This window comes from Neofelis nebulosa, chromosome 3, assembly GCF_028018385.1.
Source record: "Neofelis nebulosa isolate mNeoNeb1 chromosome 3, mNeoNeb1.pri, whole genome shotgun sequence".
Taxonomy (NCBI): domain Eukaryota; kingdom Metazoa; phylum Chordata; class Mammalia; order Carnivora; family Felidae; genus Neofelis; species Neofelis nebulosa.
Genome location: NC_080784.1, coordinates 50,268,416 through 50,288,413, shown reverse-complemented (window position 1 = coordinate 50,288,413; position 19,998 = coordinate 50,268,416). Strand labels below are relative to the sequence as shown.

Sequence of the window (19,998 nt, the reverse complement as noted above, 5' to 3'; positions counted from 1 at the left end):
ATGGTCTGGGGAGGAACACTCACCCCTCCCCAATTAACCCTGGTCTTCCATCATTGTCATTAGCACATCTGGACACTGGACACTTACCCAGGCCTTGCAGATTTTCCTGCATGGACATCAGCTTCTTGTCATAGACAGCCTGGGCCAGGGAGATGTCTTCTGAGAGAGAGTCCACTTTCCTGAAAACTGTATGGGAAATACAGATGAGAAACTGGGGCAGGGTCTTAGCTCAGAGAAACAGCAGTCTTTTGGTGAGAAGGCATTTTTATCAGCCTTTCTGCAACCAAAACCATTCATCCTTCTACAGGGCTTTTCAGTGGTGGTAAGGGAAGATGTTTCTTATGGCCAGAGTTCACACATTCTATATCCATCTAGATCTATATCTGTTTATACATCTCTCTTAAATATATATATGTATGCATATGTGTGTGTGTGTGTGTGTGTGTATAGTTGCCAAATCATTTATATAGAGTATGATACAAACATTAAAAGTTTGTGTGTGTATATGTATGTGTATATATATATATATATATATATATATATATCCTTGTGCCTACATATATATACATGTGTGTGTATATATGTATCTATCTCCATCCCCATCCAGATTTTAAAACTAGGACCTGACCCCCACAGGATAGAATAGGGAAAATTAAGAAAAAAATGTAAAAAGAATATAAAAATATTCTTAATCCTACCACTGAGAGATAATAGCCATCAATATCTTCATGCATCTCTTAGACTCTTATCTCCATAATCATTCTATAGCTACATAGATATAGGTATACTCTTTTAGAAAACAACAGAAAAAATGGAATGTTCTGAACATCTCATCTGTTTTCTTTCATTTTGCATCACTAGTATCATGTCATGGACATTTTCCCATTGAGGTTTAAATTGCCTTAAAATCATTACTTTTAGGGGTATCTGGGTGCTTAAGCACTGACTTCAGTTGCTTAAGCGTCTGACTTCAGCTCAGGTCATGATCTTGGGCTCTGTGAGTTCGAGTCCCACATCGGGCTCTGTGCTGACAGCTCAGAGCCTGGAGCCTGCTTCGGATTCTGTATCTCTCTCTCTCTCTCTCTGCTCCTCCCCCGCTCACACTCTGTCTCTCTCACTCTCAAAAAAGAATAAATGTTTAAAAAAATATTTAAATCATTACTTTTAATGCGTGTATCATACTTGATATAAATGATTTGGCAATTATATAAAAATCTCCTGTGGTTGGGGGACACCTAAGCCACCTCCCTTTCTGAGCCTACAAATAAAACTTGATATGTAAATATGAGTAATACTTGTTCCTAGAAATAATCCTTATATTTGGTGGTTGTGTGTATATGGTTATTCTCTTAGAATGAATTGCTGGAAGTAGAATTAATGGGTCAAAGGGCATTAATATTTTTTAAGTCTTTGACACATGTTGCCAAACTGACTCCTAGAAGAGGATTTATCAGCTTACACTGCATGGGGAATCTCACCCCCTTCTCAGGGGTCAGTGCTGGCCAGTGATTACAGCACATCTGGGCAGCAGCAGGATTCCTGGCTTTCTTTAGCAAGTGTCTGGCTGGACGAGGAAGTGAGAGGAGGGCCCGGATTGGACGGAGGTAGACCATATGTTTCCCACAGAGCCTAGGAAGGTAAGTGCACAGGGATGGAATGAACTCTGCCAAGAGAGCTGGGTCATGCAACTTCTCGTCCACACTTGCCTCAGATTTGCAAGGTGACTTCGGGCAAGTCAATTAACCTTTCTGGAGCTCAACTGAATCATCTGTAAAAGGCAAGTATGAAGCTAGATGACCTCTAATGTTCTTCTCAGCTCCAAAATGCCATGATTCCAACTTTTTTGGAATCTCTGGGCTTCAATATCGTATGTCTGAGAGCTGTTGAGACTTAATTAGCAACAGTGACATGTTGAGAGGTCCTAGGAACAGTTCTATGCCATTTTATTACACTAGCACTTAGAGTTTACAGTATTCGTCATTCCATTTGAGTCCCCCCCAAGTTAAAATCCCTTGTATAGATAGGGAAACAGAGGTGCAGACTTTGATTCTTATTCTAATGCTTTATAAAGTCCCCTCCAAACCAATAGCCAAGGGCTTATTCATATAATTCACCTTGTTCATTTCTTCACAAGAGTTTCATGATCTGTAATTACATAGTTTTCCTTACTTTTTAGATCTTATTTTTTTCTCATCTTTTCAAAACTGAGTCTTATAATTATACTAAAAAGAGTATACATGTATAATTTATAAATAAATAGGCATATTTTACAGGTGTGAGATTATTGGGTTTTTCTTTTCCAATATTTAATTGTAAAAATTTTCAAAGAGTAATCAAAAGACTTGTACAATCCTACTTGCACAGTAGGCAGTAATGTATCAACTGCCTACATTCTATAATTAACATTTTACTATAGGGTGCCTGGGTGGCTCAGTCATTAAGCATCTTACTTTGGCTCAGGTCATAACCTCATGGTTCGTGAGTTTGAGTCCCACATGGGGTGAACTCAAGCCCCCTCCCTTCAGGTGAGCACGAGCCTTGCTTCAGGTAAAACATGAGCCCTGCTTCAGGTGAGCCCTACTTCTCTCTCTCTCTTTCTCTTGGCCCCTCATGGAACTGCCCCTTGTGGAATTCTCTCTCTCTCTCTCTCTCTCTCTCCTCTGCCCCTTGCTCACTTGCGCCCCCCTCTCTCAAAAAACAAAAAAACAACAAAAAACCATTTTACTATATTTACTATTTTTTTTAAATTTTACTATATTTACTATATTTACTATTGTACATCTGTCCATTTTATCTTTTTATCCATTTACCTACCCACCGAATTTTTTTTTTTTTTAATTTTTTTTTCAACGTTTTTTATTTATTTTTGGGACAGAGAGAGACAGAGCATGAACGGGGGAGGGGCAGAGAGAGAGAGGGAGACACAGAATCGGAAACAGGCTCCAGGCTCCGAGCCATCAGCCCAGAGCCTGATGTGGGGCTCGAACTCACGGACCGCGAGATCGTGACCTGGCTGAAGTCGGACGCTCAACCGACTGCGCCACCCAGGCGCCCCTTTGATGCATTTTAAATCAAATTTTTTTACTGATGGGGTGCACAGTCAAAAAAAAGGTCACAGGTTACTGCTCTAGACCAAGGGCTGGCAAAGTAGGATCTGCATATGTAATCTAACCCAATGTCATTCTGTTGGAACATAGCCATCCCCATTCATTTTCATATTATCTCTGGCTGCTTTGGCTCCACAATGGCAGAGTGGTTTTGACAAAGACCATGTGTGGCCCATAAATCCTAAAATATTTACTACCTAGCCCTTTACAGAAGGTTTGCCAAACCGTGTTCCAGATTATAATCCCCATAACGAAAAGGCCTATGTTTTATTAAGCAGTGTATGCCCAGTGCCTAATACAGTTCTTGGCTTATAGTATGCATGCAACAAATACTTGATTAAATGAATAAGTGAATTTTCATTTCCCTGCGAGGAAGACGGATTTTGCTCAATCCTCCAGACTTTATCCACAGTCCTAACCATAATGCCTTGACTAGGACCATCCACATATGTACTCACAAATCTCTAGTCATTCATTTGACAAATATTACCGAGCACCTACCAGCCAGGCCAGGACGGTGCTCAGCACACCCTGCTCTGGGGACTTTGAAGGCCCAGGCTGGAGGCAAAAGCACAAAAGGAAACCTAAAGTTCTCCCTGGAGTCCCCAAATGCACTCCTCGCCCCCAATTATTGCAATCTTCTGCTCATTCATTCTGGATCATAGGGCAAATCATTTCACCTCTCCAGGTATGTGGAACGAAGGCAGCCTCCCGTTTCGGGGCTGGTTAAGATGACTCACGAATATCATGTATACGATGGTGCCTAGCAGCTGGTGGGCACCGATGACTGTCCATAGCTTCTGAAGTGTGGTTGTGCCTGTGTTCTGCTCTGGGCTCAGGTTTGTGGCTACTGGAGCTTTATTAATGGACCTGCGGGTGCCAGGAGCTGAGGCCCTAAAAGGCCTGACCAGGAACCTCTGGAGGTTCCCTGATGTCCAGTTTGCCACCTCAGAATGGTGCCCGCAGCTCCCCACCTCCTCTGGCCCAGGATTTTGGCTACTTTCTGAGAGGCCAAGCCCCGTAAAGTGATTTAGCAGGAAAAGGTGGGGCTGATCCAGGTGAGAGGCTTGGAAAGTTCTTGAAATCAATGGTCCTCCAACCTGGTTGCACTCTGGAATTACCTGAGAAGCTTCTATAGTTTAGTAAGGCCTGGGTCCTACCCAGAGATTATGATTTCATTCATCTGGAGCCAGGAGTCCTGCCATTAGGCATTTTAAATGCCTTTTAAGGTCCAGACAAAACTGAGAACTGCTCCCTCTGATGACGAAACGTAAGGGCCTCATCCTGGTGCTCCCTTTACCTGGCACAAAGTAGGTGCTCGGCTTGTGTTAGATTCCTCAACACCTTTAGGATTCCTGCATTATGACAAGAGTGTCCATTCAAGTCATTAACATGCTGACCTTGTGCCCTCAAGCCAAGTGAGCCAGCGGCTGAATATCTTTAGCCAGGACTGGGACCAGATGCTCCCATTTAGGGAGGCGCTCACTCTCAGGGTCACACAAGTGCAGGGGCGGCACCTGGACTGAGGCACCCCACCCTGCTCCTCAATCGTCTCACCTGCGTCCCGGCCTTATCCCCAATATCTAGTCCACAGGAACAAGCAAACCTACTGGCTGCTCTTTAGCAAACCTACTGGCTGCCCTTAGTAACATCTGGATTTTTTAAAATCTGAAGCTGAGTGTAATGGGACTGCAGTGAGAAGCTGTCACATCTGTTCCCCTCAGTTTACCGTAATCTATTAGCATCCAGGAGGCAGGGTTGCCTAAACTTGGCTGTGCACCATCATCTGGGTTGGCTACCATGGTCATACAAGCTGTAGTGCTCATGAGAGCCGCCAAACTCCAGGTCCCTGGGCTTCGCCTACAGGACTCTCATTTCATAGGTTCCAGCGAGACTCAGGAATTTGCATTTTAACAAATACTGGGGGGCGATCCTGATGCAGGCAGGCATCCAACCTCACTTTGAGAAACACTCACAAAGACCATGGAAGGGGCTTAGACATTGCCAACAGAGTGATCTCAACCCTGGATGGACATTACCTGGCTGGGGCACAGAATAGGTAGCTTTTAAAGCTCCCAGGTGATTCTCACATGGAGCTGGAACTGAGAACCGTTGAGCTGGTCCTGTCCTCTCATTTTCCCAGTAGGAAAACAGACTCCCTAGAGGGCAAGTGCCTTGCTCAAAGCCACACAGCTACGAATTGACCGGAATTCAGGGGCCAGCCTTTGGAGTCTGAACCAAGCATGAAGATCCCCAGAAAGATGCTGGACTCCCAGATGCCACTGGGAGCCTGCACTCACCCAGAGAGGCCAGCACGGCCACGGCCACCAGGAGCAGGGCCAGGAAGAGATAAAGAATCCGCACTGACGTGTGCAAAGACAGGTTCTTCTGGCAGCGGCTGCAGCGGGGCCCCGGCCGGCCTGTTGGGGAACAAAGCAGACCAGTGGCTGAGGCTGCAGGTGAAGGGACAGTTTCATGTTCCTACTCTAACCTGTCTCATCACATATCAAACCAGCCTCCAGGAAGGGAGTTGTTCTCCATTTTCATGTCTGCCCATCTCCCTGTGTTTTCTCTAGGTGCTTGAGCTTTGAGAAATAGAAGAGACCAGAGTCGGGGTCTTCCAAGAACAGCCCCATGACTGCCACCAGTGTCCCTTATGGCAACGTCAATCAGCCCATGGTGTGGGGAAACACCTCTTCCTGGTGCATTGGCCTTACGATGGTCCACAACACAGGGCAGTCAGCTTTGTTTCACCACTGGATGACCAACTTGTTCCAATTTGCCTCCGACTTTCCGGGCTTTAGCACTGAAAGTCTCCTGTTGTGGGAATTTCTCAGCATGGGGAAAACCAGTCACACACCCTGGGAAACCCCTCAGTCCCCAAACTTTTCGGGTAACAAGCAGTTCTCCTGGAAACGGAACAAATGGTTCCAGTCCACCAGTTGGGTCCCTGGTATGGAAGAAGAAAGAAGCCAGGTGTTCTGGCTACTCGGGCACATGGCCAACGTCCAGGAGGCATGCAGTGATGTCCCCGGTTGTGACATTTCTAAGGCGGATTTGGCTTCAGCTGCATATTATGAGTACTGGGAATGTTTTAAAATTCCTGATGCCTCCTTTGCATTCCAGACCGAAAGAAATCAGAATTTCTGAAGGCTGGTCACAGGCATCCTGGCATGGTTACAATATACAGCTGAGGCTGGGGTGCCTGGGGGTCTCAGTCGGTTGGGCATCCGACTTCGGCTCAGGTCATGATCTCACTGTTGGTGGGTTTGAGCCCAGCGTCGGGCTCTGTGCTGACAGCTCAGAGCCTGGAGCCTGCTTTGGATTCTATGTCTCCTTCTCTTTCTGCCCCTCCCCTGTTCATGCTCTGTCTCTCTCAAATAAATAAATGTTATATATAAAAAAAAAAATACAGCCAAGGTTGAGAACAGCTGCTCTAATCTAACCAGAACCCACCAAATTCTACTCTAAGTAACAGTTCAGGTGGCATTGGTTTCTGACACTATCCAAATGCTAAGGTGGGTCCTGTGGGCTAAGTGGTCGAACCACTTGGGTGGCATGGGATGTGGTGAAGGGGACAGTTCTGGGCCAGCTAGAGGACGGGTCCTGGGGGAGATGGCAGAGGTCCCTGACAGGTCTCAGGAGGAGCCCTAGAGACAGATGTCACTTGTGTCAGACTTTGACATCATCCACACCATATAACCCAGGCCTATGCAACTCTGCCCTTCCCCCTCCAGGAAGCAATGGGGGAAGGATTTTGAAGCCATGTAGAGAGGTAAGTCAGCAGCCTGGGGGTGGGAGCAGGGAGATCAGAGGGCAGCCCTTACCCTCTTGTGTGCATGGGAAGGTCGGCATGTCCTCGTCGTCACCAGCCAGCTCCTCTTCTGTAACATACAACGCATCTCTGTCGCCGGTGGCCGACCTCACTGTGACGGAGCCAGTGCTGTCAGACCCGGGGCTGGAACCTCGAGCCATGCCCACCCCTCTCCAGCTGCCCAGTTCGTTTACAATCCCCACAACCCATGCCCACCCCCACCCTTGAGTACAAGTCAGCCCACCTGAGCTCCAGGTGACCCGGAGGAAAGGGGAAGGGGGAGGGAGAGAAGAATCGAGTGGCTGAGGAACTGAGATGTCCCAACACCTCTGGGCAAGGAGATTTCATGATCTCCCACAAGCCGGTAAAGATCCACGGCCAGCTCTGCTGCCTCCTTGCTCTGTACCTTGCTCAAAGCTCTGGGATGGAATCAGAAGGAATAAGCGCTGGTTGCCTGACCCGGCTCAGCATCCTTCCGTTCCCTGGCACATGGTAACCCAAGCAGAATTCCTCTGCTCCACGGTCAAGTGTGAATCTACAAGACTCTGCATCCAGCCCAGCTGGGGGAGCTGCAGAAAGGAGGAAGTGGGAACAAAGAGAATACAGAATGGTGGAAATGGTCACAGACCTCTGCCTCACGCTCTGCCTCATCCGGGACCTGCCAGGGTGTGGAAGGGACCATGGGAGGAGCAGGTCTCCCTGGGGCCATGTGTTCCCTAAGTAAGACCTAGGTGATGGATTCCCTCAATCAGAAGATTGCTCTTGTTCCCTCAGACACCTCATACCTCCTCCTCCTTCCAGGACCTGGTCTTTTAGAAATGATGAGGAGAAAGACACCCAAAATAGGCAGAGTGAGCCAGAGTGGGTGTTTAAGGATGGAGCCACCCAGTACTTCTGTCCTGGGAAGTGTGGATGTGTATGGCGGGGGGGGGGGGGGGGGGGCAGGGTGGTGTACGAGCTGATCATGATGACTGAATTCCTGGGAGATATCTGTTGAGGGGATTTTTTAAAACTATGCCTCAAAATCCAGAAGCAATAAAAGAAAAAGATTAATACATTTGACCACATGACAATAAAATAACAATGCTTTGGCATGACCAAAACAAAGTCAATGACAAACTGGGAGAAAATATTCATAGCACATATTATAGACAAAGAGGCAATATACCAAGTTTCTAAAGAGCTTTAAAAATTCAGGAAGTGGAATTAATCCCGTAGTCCCAGAATACAAAATCAACGTACAGAAATCTGTTGCATTTCTACACCCTAATGATGAAGCAGCAGAAAGAGAAATTAAGGCATCAATCCCATTTGCAACTGTGCCAAAACCAATAAGATGCTCAGGAATAAACCTAACCGAAGAGGTGAAAGACCTATACTCTGAAAACTATACAACCCGGATGAAAGAAATTGAGAATTACACAAAGAAATGGAAAGATATTCCATGCTCCTGGATAGGAAAAACAAATACCGTTAAAATGTCTATACTACCCAAAGCAATCTACACATTTAATGCAGTCCCTATCAAAATACCAACAGCATTTTTCACAGAACTGGAATTAACAATCCTAAAATGTGTATAGAGCCACAAAAGACCCTGAATAGTCAAAGCAATCTTGAAAAAGAAAAACAAAACTGGAGTATTACAATTTCAGACTTCAGTTTATACTACAAAGCTGTACAAACATGGTAATGGCACAAAAATAGACACACTGATCAATGAAACAGAAAAGAAAACGCAGAAATAAGCCCACAATTATATGGTCAATTTATTTTTGACAAAGGAGGAAAAAATATGCAATGGGAAAAAGTCTCTTCAACAAATGGCAGTGGGAAAACTGGACAGCAGCATGCAAAAGAATGACACTGGACCACTTTCTTACACCATACACAAAAATAAATTCAGAATGGAATTTAAAATGAAAATTCATTTGCAAATGACATATCTGATAGAGGGTCAATATCCAAAATATATAAAGAATGTATAAAACTCAACACCCCCAAAATGAATAATCCAATTAAAAATGGGCAGAAGACATGGACAGACATTTCTCCAAAGAAGACATCCACTTGGCCAACAGGCACGTGGAAAAGATGCCCAACATCACTCATCATCAGGGAAATGCAAATCAAAACCACAACGAGATATCACCTCACACCTGTCAGAATGGCTAAAATCAAAACACAACATAAGTGAGGATGAGGATGTGGAGAAAAAGGAACCCCCTTGCACTATTGGTGGAAATGTAAACTGCTCCAGCCCCTGTGGAAAACAGTATGGAGGTTCCTCAAACAGTTAAAAATAGAACTACCCTATGATCCAGTAATTACACACTGGGCATTTACCCCCTCAACAAAATACAAAAACACTAATTCAAAGGGATACATGCACCTGATGTTTATTGCAGCACTATTTACAATAGCCAAATTATAGAGGCAGCCAAATGTCCGTCGACAGATGAATGGATAAAGAAGTGGTATATACACCTAATGGAATATTATCCAGTCATAAAAAGAATGAAAATTTGCCATTTGCAATAACATGGATGGAGCTAGACAGTATAATGCTAAGTGAAATAAGTCAGTCAAAGAAAGACAAATACCATATGATTTCACTCATATGTGGAATTTAAGAAACAAAACAAATGAGCAAAGGATAAAAAAAGGGAGAAAGACAAATCAAGAAACAGACTCTTAACTATAGAGAACAAATTGATGGTTACCAGAAGGAAGGGGGTCGAGGGATGGATGAAATAGGAAAACCTAAGCCCAAAAATCCTATAGAAAAATGGACAAAAGACCTGAACAGGCAATTATGAAAAGAGATAAAAAATGTCCCCTAAGTGTTTCCAATTAAGCAATAAATAAGTCATGGGGATAAAAGGTACAGCATAGGGAATGTAGTCAATGGTATTATAATAGTGTCGTATGGTGACAGACGGTAGCTACATTTGTGGTGAGAATAGCATAATGTATAAACTTGTCAAATCACTATGTAACTAATTTACACACTAATTACACTAATTAGTAACTAATTACTAATTACAAGTTAGTTTTTAATGTAACTAATGTAACATTGTGTGTCAACTATAGTTCAGTTGAAAAAAAAAAAAGGTCCCCTAAACAAATGAAAAGATGTGAAAAGATGTTCAGCTTTATTCTAAGACAAAATGCAACTTAAAACTACAGTATGAGGGGCGCTTGGGTGGCTCAGTCTGGTAAGTGTCCGGCTTCAGCTCAGGTCATGATCTCACAGTTCAGGAGTTCGAGCCCCACGTTGGGCTCTGTGCTGACAGCTTGGAGCCTGGAGCCTGCTTCACATTCTCTGTCTCCTTCTCAGTGCCCCTCCTGTGTTCATGCTCTCTCTCTCTCTCTTTCAAAGAATAAATAAACATTAAAAAAAGTTTTTTTTAACTACAGTGTGAAAACGGTTCTCAACTATCAGATTGGCAAAAATGCAGAGGCTGACAATATACTGCATTGGCCAGGCTATGGGGAATTGGGATGGAAATGCAAATGGCCCAGACCTGGTGGAGGGGAATTAAACACATACATATTTGTCCTCTGACCCCACAATCATACTTCTATAAATTTATCCATAATATACACCTCCAACAATCTGAAAACATATATGACAAGGTTATTCACTTCAGAATTATTTGTAATTGCGAAAACTGAGAACTATCTAAATATTCAAGCATGGGAGATTGGTTAATATACTATGGTTATATACACAATGGGACCCTATGCAGCTATACAAATGAATACGGAAATCTCAATCAACTGACATGGAGTAATTTCCAGGAGATATTAAATAAAAAAGCAAAGTGCAAATATACAGTACGCTACCTTTTTTGTAAGAAAGAAGGGAAAATAAGAAAACATGCATATATCTGCTTACTATTAAAAGAAGAAACACAGCAAGGAAAAAAACAAAAAACAAAAAGTTGTTTTCTACAAAGGATGGGGTGGGGGAAATAGGGTGAAAGGGATATAGACAGAGTGGCATTTCTCTGCGTGAAACTTTTTGTTTAGTTTTGACTTTCGAAAACATTTAATATTTTACACATTCAAAACATTAAATTTTATTGGTTAAAAAAAACCCACCTACCTAGAACCAAATGAACCTTATTTACATTTTGAATGAATACAAAGCATACTGAAGGAAAGAACTAATCTACTAAATTAGCTAAAATTATTTAATCTAAATAAACTAAATAAATTAGTTTTGACTATGTAATCTCTATCTGGGATGTGGTAGGATATAATTGGGGAAGTGCAAACACGTATGAAACTTATAAAGTAATTTTATTTATTATTATAGCATGGGCAAAGCAATTCTGAAATTACTTTAGATTAATTCAAGACTGAGCAAATGAGGGGCACCTGGATGGCTCAGTCAGTTAGTGTCCGACTTTGGCTCAGGCCATGAGCTCACGGTTTGTGGGTTCAAACCCCATGTCAGGCTCTGTGCTGACAGCTCAGAACCTGGAGCCTCCTTCAGATTCTGTGTGTGTCTCTCTCTCCCCCTCCCCCACGTGTGTGTGTGTGTGTGTGTGTGTGTGTGTGTGTGTCTCAAAAATAAACATTAAAAAAAAAAAAAGACTGAGCAAATGAATAAATGTGTTGATGTGGTTTGGGCCCGGGGTTTTTCACTATGGAAAAGGGGACACAGAAATATGGAATGGGGGGGACAAGAAAGAACCCTTAGGGATGGATTAAAATTGAGGGTATCAATATAAGCTCATAATTTCCAATATATATAGCTATGTATATGTTCATGCTTATGTGCATATATAACATATATGTATCTGTATGTGTCGGTATGTGTACACGTATAACTTTGTTGAAAGGCTCAGAAAGCAGACACTTAAAAAGCAGTGAACAGCCCTCGCAGCCCCAGGTCTTGGTGGCTAATACTATTTCCCACTTTAAAAAGCCAGGCAGGGGCACCCCGATTGGTTAAGCATCTGACTCCTGATTTCAATTCAGGTCATGATCTCACGGTTGGTGGGATTGAGTCTCAAGTCTGTACTGTCAGTGCACAGCCTGCTTGGGATTCTCTCTCTCCCTCTCTCTCTCTCTGCCCCTTCCCCCACTCATACTCTGTGTCCTAGAAAAGAAGAAGAAAAAAAAGCCAGGCATTCTTAGAGAAATGGCTGATTCTAGGGTTGGGGTAAAAGGTAGGTAAAGATGAATCTGGAACATCTTGTTATTTCAGAAATTAAAGGAATGAAAAAGAAAAATGATGGGGGATGTCATAAGGAAACAGAAACCATCTCGAAGATGTCTGCACTGGCCAAATCTAAAACAATTTGAGTCATAAAATAATTAAGTATAATAATGCTATTTTAAGTCATTAAAAACAGGAATTCATGAATCCATACCACTGATAGTTAGATAGATAGAAGGAAGGGCTCTTTCCTTTTTTTTGTAAGTTCTGTTTCTTAATTCCCTCATGAATCTGCATGAGGGAATCTGCACAATCTGCACAAACGCCACAGATAAAGTCACTGCAGAATTTTTACCCCTTCTGTTGTCCAATCTCCAGCTCACTTTTTGCCAGCATCAACACCGGCGTTTGCAGTCCCCCTGACTTTCTCTGTTCTGTTCTTGTGTTCCTTTTGCTGTTTTCTTGAGGTCTTTTTCTTCTTATACAGGCCCTGTCTTGCAAGTCTATGTTTGGGCTCATTTTTCTTTGCATAATCCAAGGAATCATAAATCCTGCCAAAGCCAGTTGTCTTACCACCACCAAAACGGGTTCCCAATCCAAACACAAAGATGACAGCTGGTGTGGTCTTGTACATTTAGACTAGGTTTTCCCCTGAATTTCTGTCTTAGGTACTGTTGCCTTTCTGGGGGTGAAGAACATCAATGACCATTTGTTTCTGCTGAAGTCGCTGGTTGGTCATGAACTTCCTAGTCTGGATAGTTACTGTGTCTGTCATTCATGATGGTGGCCAAGCTTTAAGCAGCCAGGGAGGCCAGGGGAAGGGCTCCTTCTTACAGTAGCGCTGGGGTTGGGAAATCAGCACTCTGCACTCATTACAGTAAAGACTGAATCAGGCAAGAACCATCAACGGATGCTACCTCCAGGGAAAATTTTGATGAAGAGCAGTATATACACATGGTCTTAAAGTGTCTTCTCACAGATGACTTATTTGTTATGAGGGAGGGGGGAAAGCCCACTCATTATGTATCGGGGAAATCAGGCCACACCTTGACCAGATGATCAAAATGAACATCACCTATGAGGGACAGATGGACACTGTGTGCCTAGAGATGTGTTAGCTGGAGCAGCACACATCATCACATATACTATTTATTGGCCAAGAACACACAACCGCAATCCAATCACGAGGAAACATGAGAAAAACACAAAGTGACGATCATCACATTAAAAAAAGGGATGTGATGGGGCACCTGGGGGGCTCAGTCGACTTCGGTCCAGGTCATGATCTCACGGTCGGTGAGTCTGAGCCCCACGTCAGGCTCTGTGCCGACAGCTCGGAGCCTGGAGCCTGCTTCGGATTCTGTGTCTCCCTCTCTCTCTGTTCCTCCCCTGCCCGCACTCCGTCTCTCTCTCTCTCAAAAATAAATAAAGATCAAAAAAAAAATTTTTTTTAAAAGGATGTGGGAGAGGACTGTATTTTTCAAAAATATCAGTCATAAAAGACAATAAAGGTGAAAGAGACATGACAACTAAATGCAACCCTTAACATTAGACTGGATCCTGTGCTGGAGGGGAGAGGAAATCTACAAAGGATACTGCTGGTCCACTGGTAACACTGGAACACACGCTGTACGTTACATAAAGTTTTAAAGCAATTCATGAAGTTTATGACTGTATTCAGACATATTCCTATTCTTAAGAAATCCATACGGAAGTGTTTAGAAGTAAAGGACCATGAGGTATGTGCAAAAAAAAAAAATGTGTACATATGTGTATATGCATATATGTGTGTGTGTGGGTAATACTTCATTGAAAATCCTTGTGCATAAGATGTTATGCACATATAGGATCTTCTCAAGATAATTTCCTAAAAGTGAATTGTCTGGATCACATTGTAAGAACATTTTAATGTTCTGGAAACAAATGAACTAACTGCCATCTAGAAAGGGCATGCAAATTGGGGCGACTGTGTGGCTCAATCACTTAAGCATCTGACTCTTGATTTCAGCTCAGGTCAAGATCTCGTGGTTTGTGATGGAATGGATGGAATGGATGGAATGAATGGAATCCTGCTTCACGCTCCATGCTGAGTGTGGAGACTGCTTGGAATTCTCTCTGTCTCTGTCTCTCTGTCTCTCTCTCTCTCTCTGCATCTGCCCCTTCCCCCACTGACACTTTCACTCTAAAAAGTAAAAAAAAAATTATTAACAAAAATTACTGGGGAGTCTGGGTCACCTGGTTACACCTCTGACTTTAGCTCACATCATGATCTCATGGTTCATGGGTTTGAACTCTGTGTCAGGCTCTGTGCTGACAGCTCAGAGCCTGGAGCCTGCTTCGGATTCTGTGTCTCCTCCTCTCTCTGCCCATCCCCCTGCTCACATTCTTTCTCTTTCTCAAAAATAAATAAACATTAAAAAAATTTTTTAGAGAAAAAAATTAAGAGGCTGACCATTATCAAGTGCTTACTAGCCATTCTTTCCCATGCATTGTCTATATGTAGCCTTTGCTCTTTTTTCTGTTGAGCTATGGATTTTGCGTGTGTGCGAGGCTTTCATCAGAACATTTTATCACGTGTCTTGCAGATGTTTCAATAGATTTATTTATAAATTTTTTTAAACATCTTTATTTTTGAGAGACGGAGAGAGACAGAGCACAAGTGGGCGAGGGGCAGAGAACAACAGGGAGACACAGAATCTGAAGCAGGCTCCAGGCTCTGGGCTGTCAGCACAGAGCCAGACACGGGGCTCGAACCCACAAACCGTGAGATCATGACTTGAGCTGAAGTCAGACGCTTAACCGACTGAGCCACCCAGGTGCCCCTATTTCTAAATTGTTAAAGCTTGTGTGTGCACAGCTCCGGGGCCACCAGAGTGTCTTCCAGGGGGAGGGCACGGGGTGGGGAGGTGTGGAAGGGCATCCACATCGTACCCCCTGATTAAATGACAGAATCCTGAGGGGTCTGTATTCAAGACTCTTTCTTCCAGAGGGAATTTTCTTGACTTTTACCAGGTGCCAAGGGAACAACAACAAACCTGGGACCACTGCAGTTTGCTTTTTAAAACTGGCTTGCCCAGGGCACCTGGGTGGCTCACTGGATTAAGTGTCCATCTTTGGCTCAGGTCATGATCTCGTGGTTCGTGGGTTCAAGACTTGCACTGGGCTGTGTGCTGGCAGCCCAGAGCCTGGGGCCTGCTTCAGATTCTGTGTGGCCCCTCTCTCTGCTCCTCCCCCACTCACACTCTGTCTCTCTCTGTCTCTTGAAAATGAATAAACGTTAGAAAAATTTTAAATGAATAAATAAGTAGACAAATAAATAAATAAATAAAATTGGCTTGTCCAAGTGCACACTGAATATAAACTGGACCCCCAGACCCTTGGGAGGGCAAGCCTATCCCTGGCACAGCCCTTTCCACCCTCTGGACTCTCTGGAGACATCCGGTTTCCTCAACAGCTCTCTGACAGGTGTATTCCACTCCATCCCCTCCCCGCTCAGCCTCTCGCTTCTCCCCTCCTCTTTTCCAGGGAGCAGACTAGCTGGGGTGAGCTCCAAAATGCCTCAGGTACAGGCATCGAGCAACCAGTAGGAAGACTGTGATCAATCAGAAAAAACTGGGGCAAAAACATAAACAAAAACAAACCCCAAAACCAGGAAGAATGGCTGTCTCAGGGTTTCTCAGGGTGACAGAGTGTGACAGGATTTATGGTGGGGGTCTTTGAGCCTGCTGCCCCCTCCCTGTGCCACTCACAGCCTTGTTCCTGACACCCAGCTTCTGTATGTGTTGACCCATTGGTTTCAGCTCCTATTTCGAATTCTTTTTCTTGGTCTTTGTAAACTTCCTCAGTTTTCTTTCAACTTTACCTATGCATTTGGCTTGTAGTTTATCTAGGACATAAGCTTCATGTCCCAAGAATATTTTAAGCCGGTAACACTAGAAGTAGAAGCTCGAAGTTTTTTGTTTCTTCCCTTTTTTAATTCGATAAAAATCTGGGTCTTGCCTTGTGTCAGTTGTCACGACAACCCTATAAACTTTACAGTCTCCAGTGTCACTTCCATGGACAAAAAGACTGAGGTTCAGAGAGGTTAAGACTGTTGCTTAATGGCCTACTGAATATGTGATGGGGCTGCGATCTGAACTGAGACATCTTTTCGACCATGCCTACCGCCTCCTCAGAGTAATGATCAAATGAGTGGACTCAGTAGGAGAGGGACTGAAGGTGACCCCAAATTAAAGATGCCACCATCATCACCATGAATGCCTTCTGCCTGACCTCCAGGGCACAGCATATATGTCACTTCCTCAGTGGCCTTCCTTGGGCTCCCAAACTGGAATAGCCAGTATGCTCCATGCATACTTCCGTGTGCTCTGTGTCTCCCCATTGTAGAAGGCAATATACCTTTTCTTATTTATTCAGTAGGTCTCTTCCCCAGTGTTTAAGACCTGGGGGTAATGAATATGTCTGTCTTATTCTCTGCTTTATCCAAAGACCCTAGTGCTGTATATGGCACTGAGACATACTCAACAAACACAATTTTAAATGAATCTAGGAATGATTTTACATTATGCTTTTCCAGTAGTAAGTAGGTCTACGCTCGCGTGTGTAACTACCTGGAAGCTTGGTCGAGAGCCCCAGGTGAGCACCCCACTCTCAACGATTCTGAGCTAAGCTGGGGGGGAGGCTGGAGACCTCATATCCATTATTGCATTCGGTCCTTATGACTAGCCTGAGAGATAAACAGGGTGAGAAGTTATTCTCCTCACTCTCCAGGTGAGGAAAGTGAGTTGGGGCCAGGGGGTTATCTCTTAACACCTGGCTAAAGTCACCGAGCCAGCTAGTGGCAAAGCCTCCTGAATCCTGGTTGTTTTCCTATCCACAGCTACCTCCAGGTAGCCTCTCTGATAGAGGTAGTGTGTTCTCATGGGTGTGTGCACGAGTGTGTGTGTGTGTGCACGCGTGTGCCTTGGAGGGGAGTGGGTACAATGGCAGAAGGAGGGCTGACATGGCAGGTACCACTGATCATCTCATAAATAGCCTAAGAAATCTGGGGAGCCTGGGTGGCTCAGTCGGTTAAGCGGCCGACTTCGGCTCAGGTCATGATCTCGAGGTCCATGAGTTCAAGCCCCGCGTCGGGCTGTGTGCTGACAGCTCAGAGCCTGGAGCCTGTTTCAGATTCTGTGTCTCCCTCTCTCTCTAACCCTCCCCTGTTCATGCTCTGTCTCTCCCCGTCTCAAAAATAAATAAAATGTTAAAGAAAAAAAATTAAAAAAAAAAAAAGAAATCCATCTTTTCAGCCCTGTGTTGTGTCTTAGGCTGTCATGCTGCCATCAATCTGCCACCAGTTTATGAGGGTAACTGTGCCCGGGGGGGTTACCACGATTACCATCCCTTTCCCATAAATTTATGCTTCAGATGAGGCAGGCTAGAATCCCTTGGTGCCCTCTATGCTCCATCTGACCAAAACCTCCCCCTAACATCTCAGCCCCAGATGATCTCAGCCAGAACCACGCTGAGGGCTGTCAGATTTACCCGGATTTACCGCCACCTTGGTCCCTAGGGGAGGTATTCCTTCCATTCGTTGGAGCAGAAATGCCTTCAAGGCCTTCCTGCCCGTTTCTCATTCTCTCCACCCCTTGATGGTGCTTCTCTGCCCTCCCTGGTGACTAGGCCTCCTCCCTGTTCTGGCTCTGAGGCCAATTTCATCACATCGCTGTTTATAGCCTTTGCAAGGGATCTGGGAGAACTTAAATCAAGCAAGGCTGACACTGACCTTCAGCAAACACCCCCTCAAAAAGCACACAGCTTTGTCATAACTTTGCTCTCCCACCGAGGTCCCCCAAGATTGGCAATCGTTAGCAAGTGGGAATTAATAAAGACCCTGTTCCGGTACCTTGCAGCCCATGGGCAGGGAAATGACAGTTGCCAGCACGAACTTGGCTCTATGTAGATGAGGGGTTCACAAGTGCTTGGCGTTGTTCCCTCTGTTGACATCTCAGCTCCGCAGCTCACGCCCTCCCCGATCCCCAAGGGGGTCTCCTCCTCTTTCTAATCCTTTGGACTTCCTGTTCACCAGCACAGAGCCGCGGGCCCGGGGGACCTCTAATTTACCTATGTCTGGAATGCTGTAGCAACTCTCCACTTTAGCCTTGTTCATTTTAATGAGACCATAATCCAAAGCATTTGGGAGGCTTTTATAAGCCAAGCCCTCTGCAAGCACAGGCTCATTATATTCACATTACACCAAGATTGTTCCGGTCAGGGGACAGAGGAAGAAACAGACTTGAAGAATGGAGGAGAGCCTGGCTTGAGGATACAGAGGCTATGATTGATCAGAGGATGATTGATTAGACAGGAGTCCGTACTCCCTCCTTGCACTGGGCCAAGAGACAGGAAGATAATTTTCCTCCTCCTCTCCATCTCCCATGCCTGCCTGTTCCTACGGCTTCTGTGGTGATCTTAATGTTGGGCACACCAGCTTTCCAATGTGTTTTCAGAGACAGGGAGTGGGAAGGAACTCAGAAGTCACAGAGCCCACTGTCATGGTACAGAGGTGCGGAGAGGTCAAGTGACCTGCCAGTTAGTTCGTGGTTCCTGAACGTCCAGGGATCTGAAGGAAGATCCAAACACACACACAGAGGGCTTGCAGGGTCGCATATACCCAGCTCGGACTGGCCACAGATCTGGGATAAGTCTTTTCTATCCAGGCCCGATGTCTGTTTACATTGCCTTCAGGTCTGAAATCCTCTTTCCAGCCTCAGTCTGCACAGGGCTGAGCCCAGCCAGAGTGGGTGTTCAAAAAAATGAGTTTACCGATCCTTTGAGAAAGCCTGCATCCTTAGTTAATTCTTGACATCTGCTGTTTCATTTAAGAGCTCATTTTTATTAAAAAATAAAGACGAATGACTTCAAATATGGTTTAAATTTTGTGTATTCTTAGTTCTCCACGGCTAGGGGGTATTGGGGGGTGCTAATGCATAGAGGATGCAAAGGCTTAAAGCAGCAGAGGCTTAGCATTCACATACAGGGGCCTAATGTTTGAATTGAAAAGGAATGGGGGCGCCCAGGTGGCTCAGTCGGTTAAGCGTCCAACTTCTGCTCACATCACGATCTAGCGGTTTGTGAGTTCGAGCCCCCCGTTGGGCTCTGTGCCGACAGCTCAGAGCCTGAAGCCTGCTTCAGATTCTGTCTCCTTCTCTCTCTGGCCCTCCCCCGACTCATACTCTGTGTCTCTCTCTCTCTCTGTCTCCCTCAAAAACAAACATTAAAAAAAACTTTTTTAAGGAAAAGGAATGAACTTGGGGGGGGGGGTATAGTGGAAGGTAGGGTCTGCTTCCCCTCCCTTTCTCAGAACCAGAACAAGGGACATGGTAATCCTCTCCTAAAGCTAAAAGACCTCTTTTTGGTGGGAAGGGGGGAGTATTATTTTCCAATGGTCCCAATTAATTACCTTAGAATAGCACCAGCATGTTATGGCTCTCTAAAGCAAGGCCCCGGCTCTTCCCTGGGTCATACATAAGTTATCCATGAAATTGAGGACTCCTGGCATGCCGAAAACCCAGGCAGTGCCGAGTGTCAAACATCATGGGTGCTAGGTATCTGTGAGGGCTGAGGAAGAGGCAATGCTGTAGGCCATGGGTGTCTGAAGGGGGGCTAAGGTTCCATAAAGGCAGAAGTAGACTCTGTTGCCTTCTCTCCTTTTTTCCCTTCCTTTCCTCATTTTGCCAACTCTAGCATAAATTGTGACAAGAGGTGGTGGGCTTGGGAAAGGACACGGGAGAAGAGATGATAATGCCTGGACTATAAGCCTTTAGGACTAGACTATAAGCAGCAAGCTGCTCCAGTCAGCAAACCCCTAAGGTTTTATGAGCCGGTTTCTGCCTCCCCTGTTCCAGAGGCCCCAAGGG

The 19,998-nt window shown here is 44.7% G+C and overlaps 1 protein-coding gene and 1 pseudogene across 1 annotated transcript in view; both read right to left on the bottom strand.

The window, feature by feature from the left end:
• The window catches only part of SCARA3 (scavenger receptor class A member 3), a 50,964-nt gene that overhangs the window by 19,956 nt on the left and 11,010 nt on the right, over positions 1-19,998 (bottom strand). The window contains exons 2-4 of the mRNA XM_058720751.1: positions 6,935-7,033; positions 5,408-5,527; positions 88-186 (exon numbers count right to left, since the gene is read on the bottom strand). Coding sequence (XP_058576734.1) covers positions 88-186; positions 5,408-5,527; positions 6,935-7,033 — 318 coding nt within the window. The remainder of the gene's footprint in view (positions 1-87; positions 187-5,407; positions 5,528-6,934; positions 7,034-19,998) is intronic.
• LOC131506779 (small ribosomal subunit protein eS24-like) lies at positions 10,323-13,478 on the bottom strand (annotated as a pseudogene).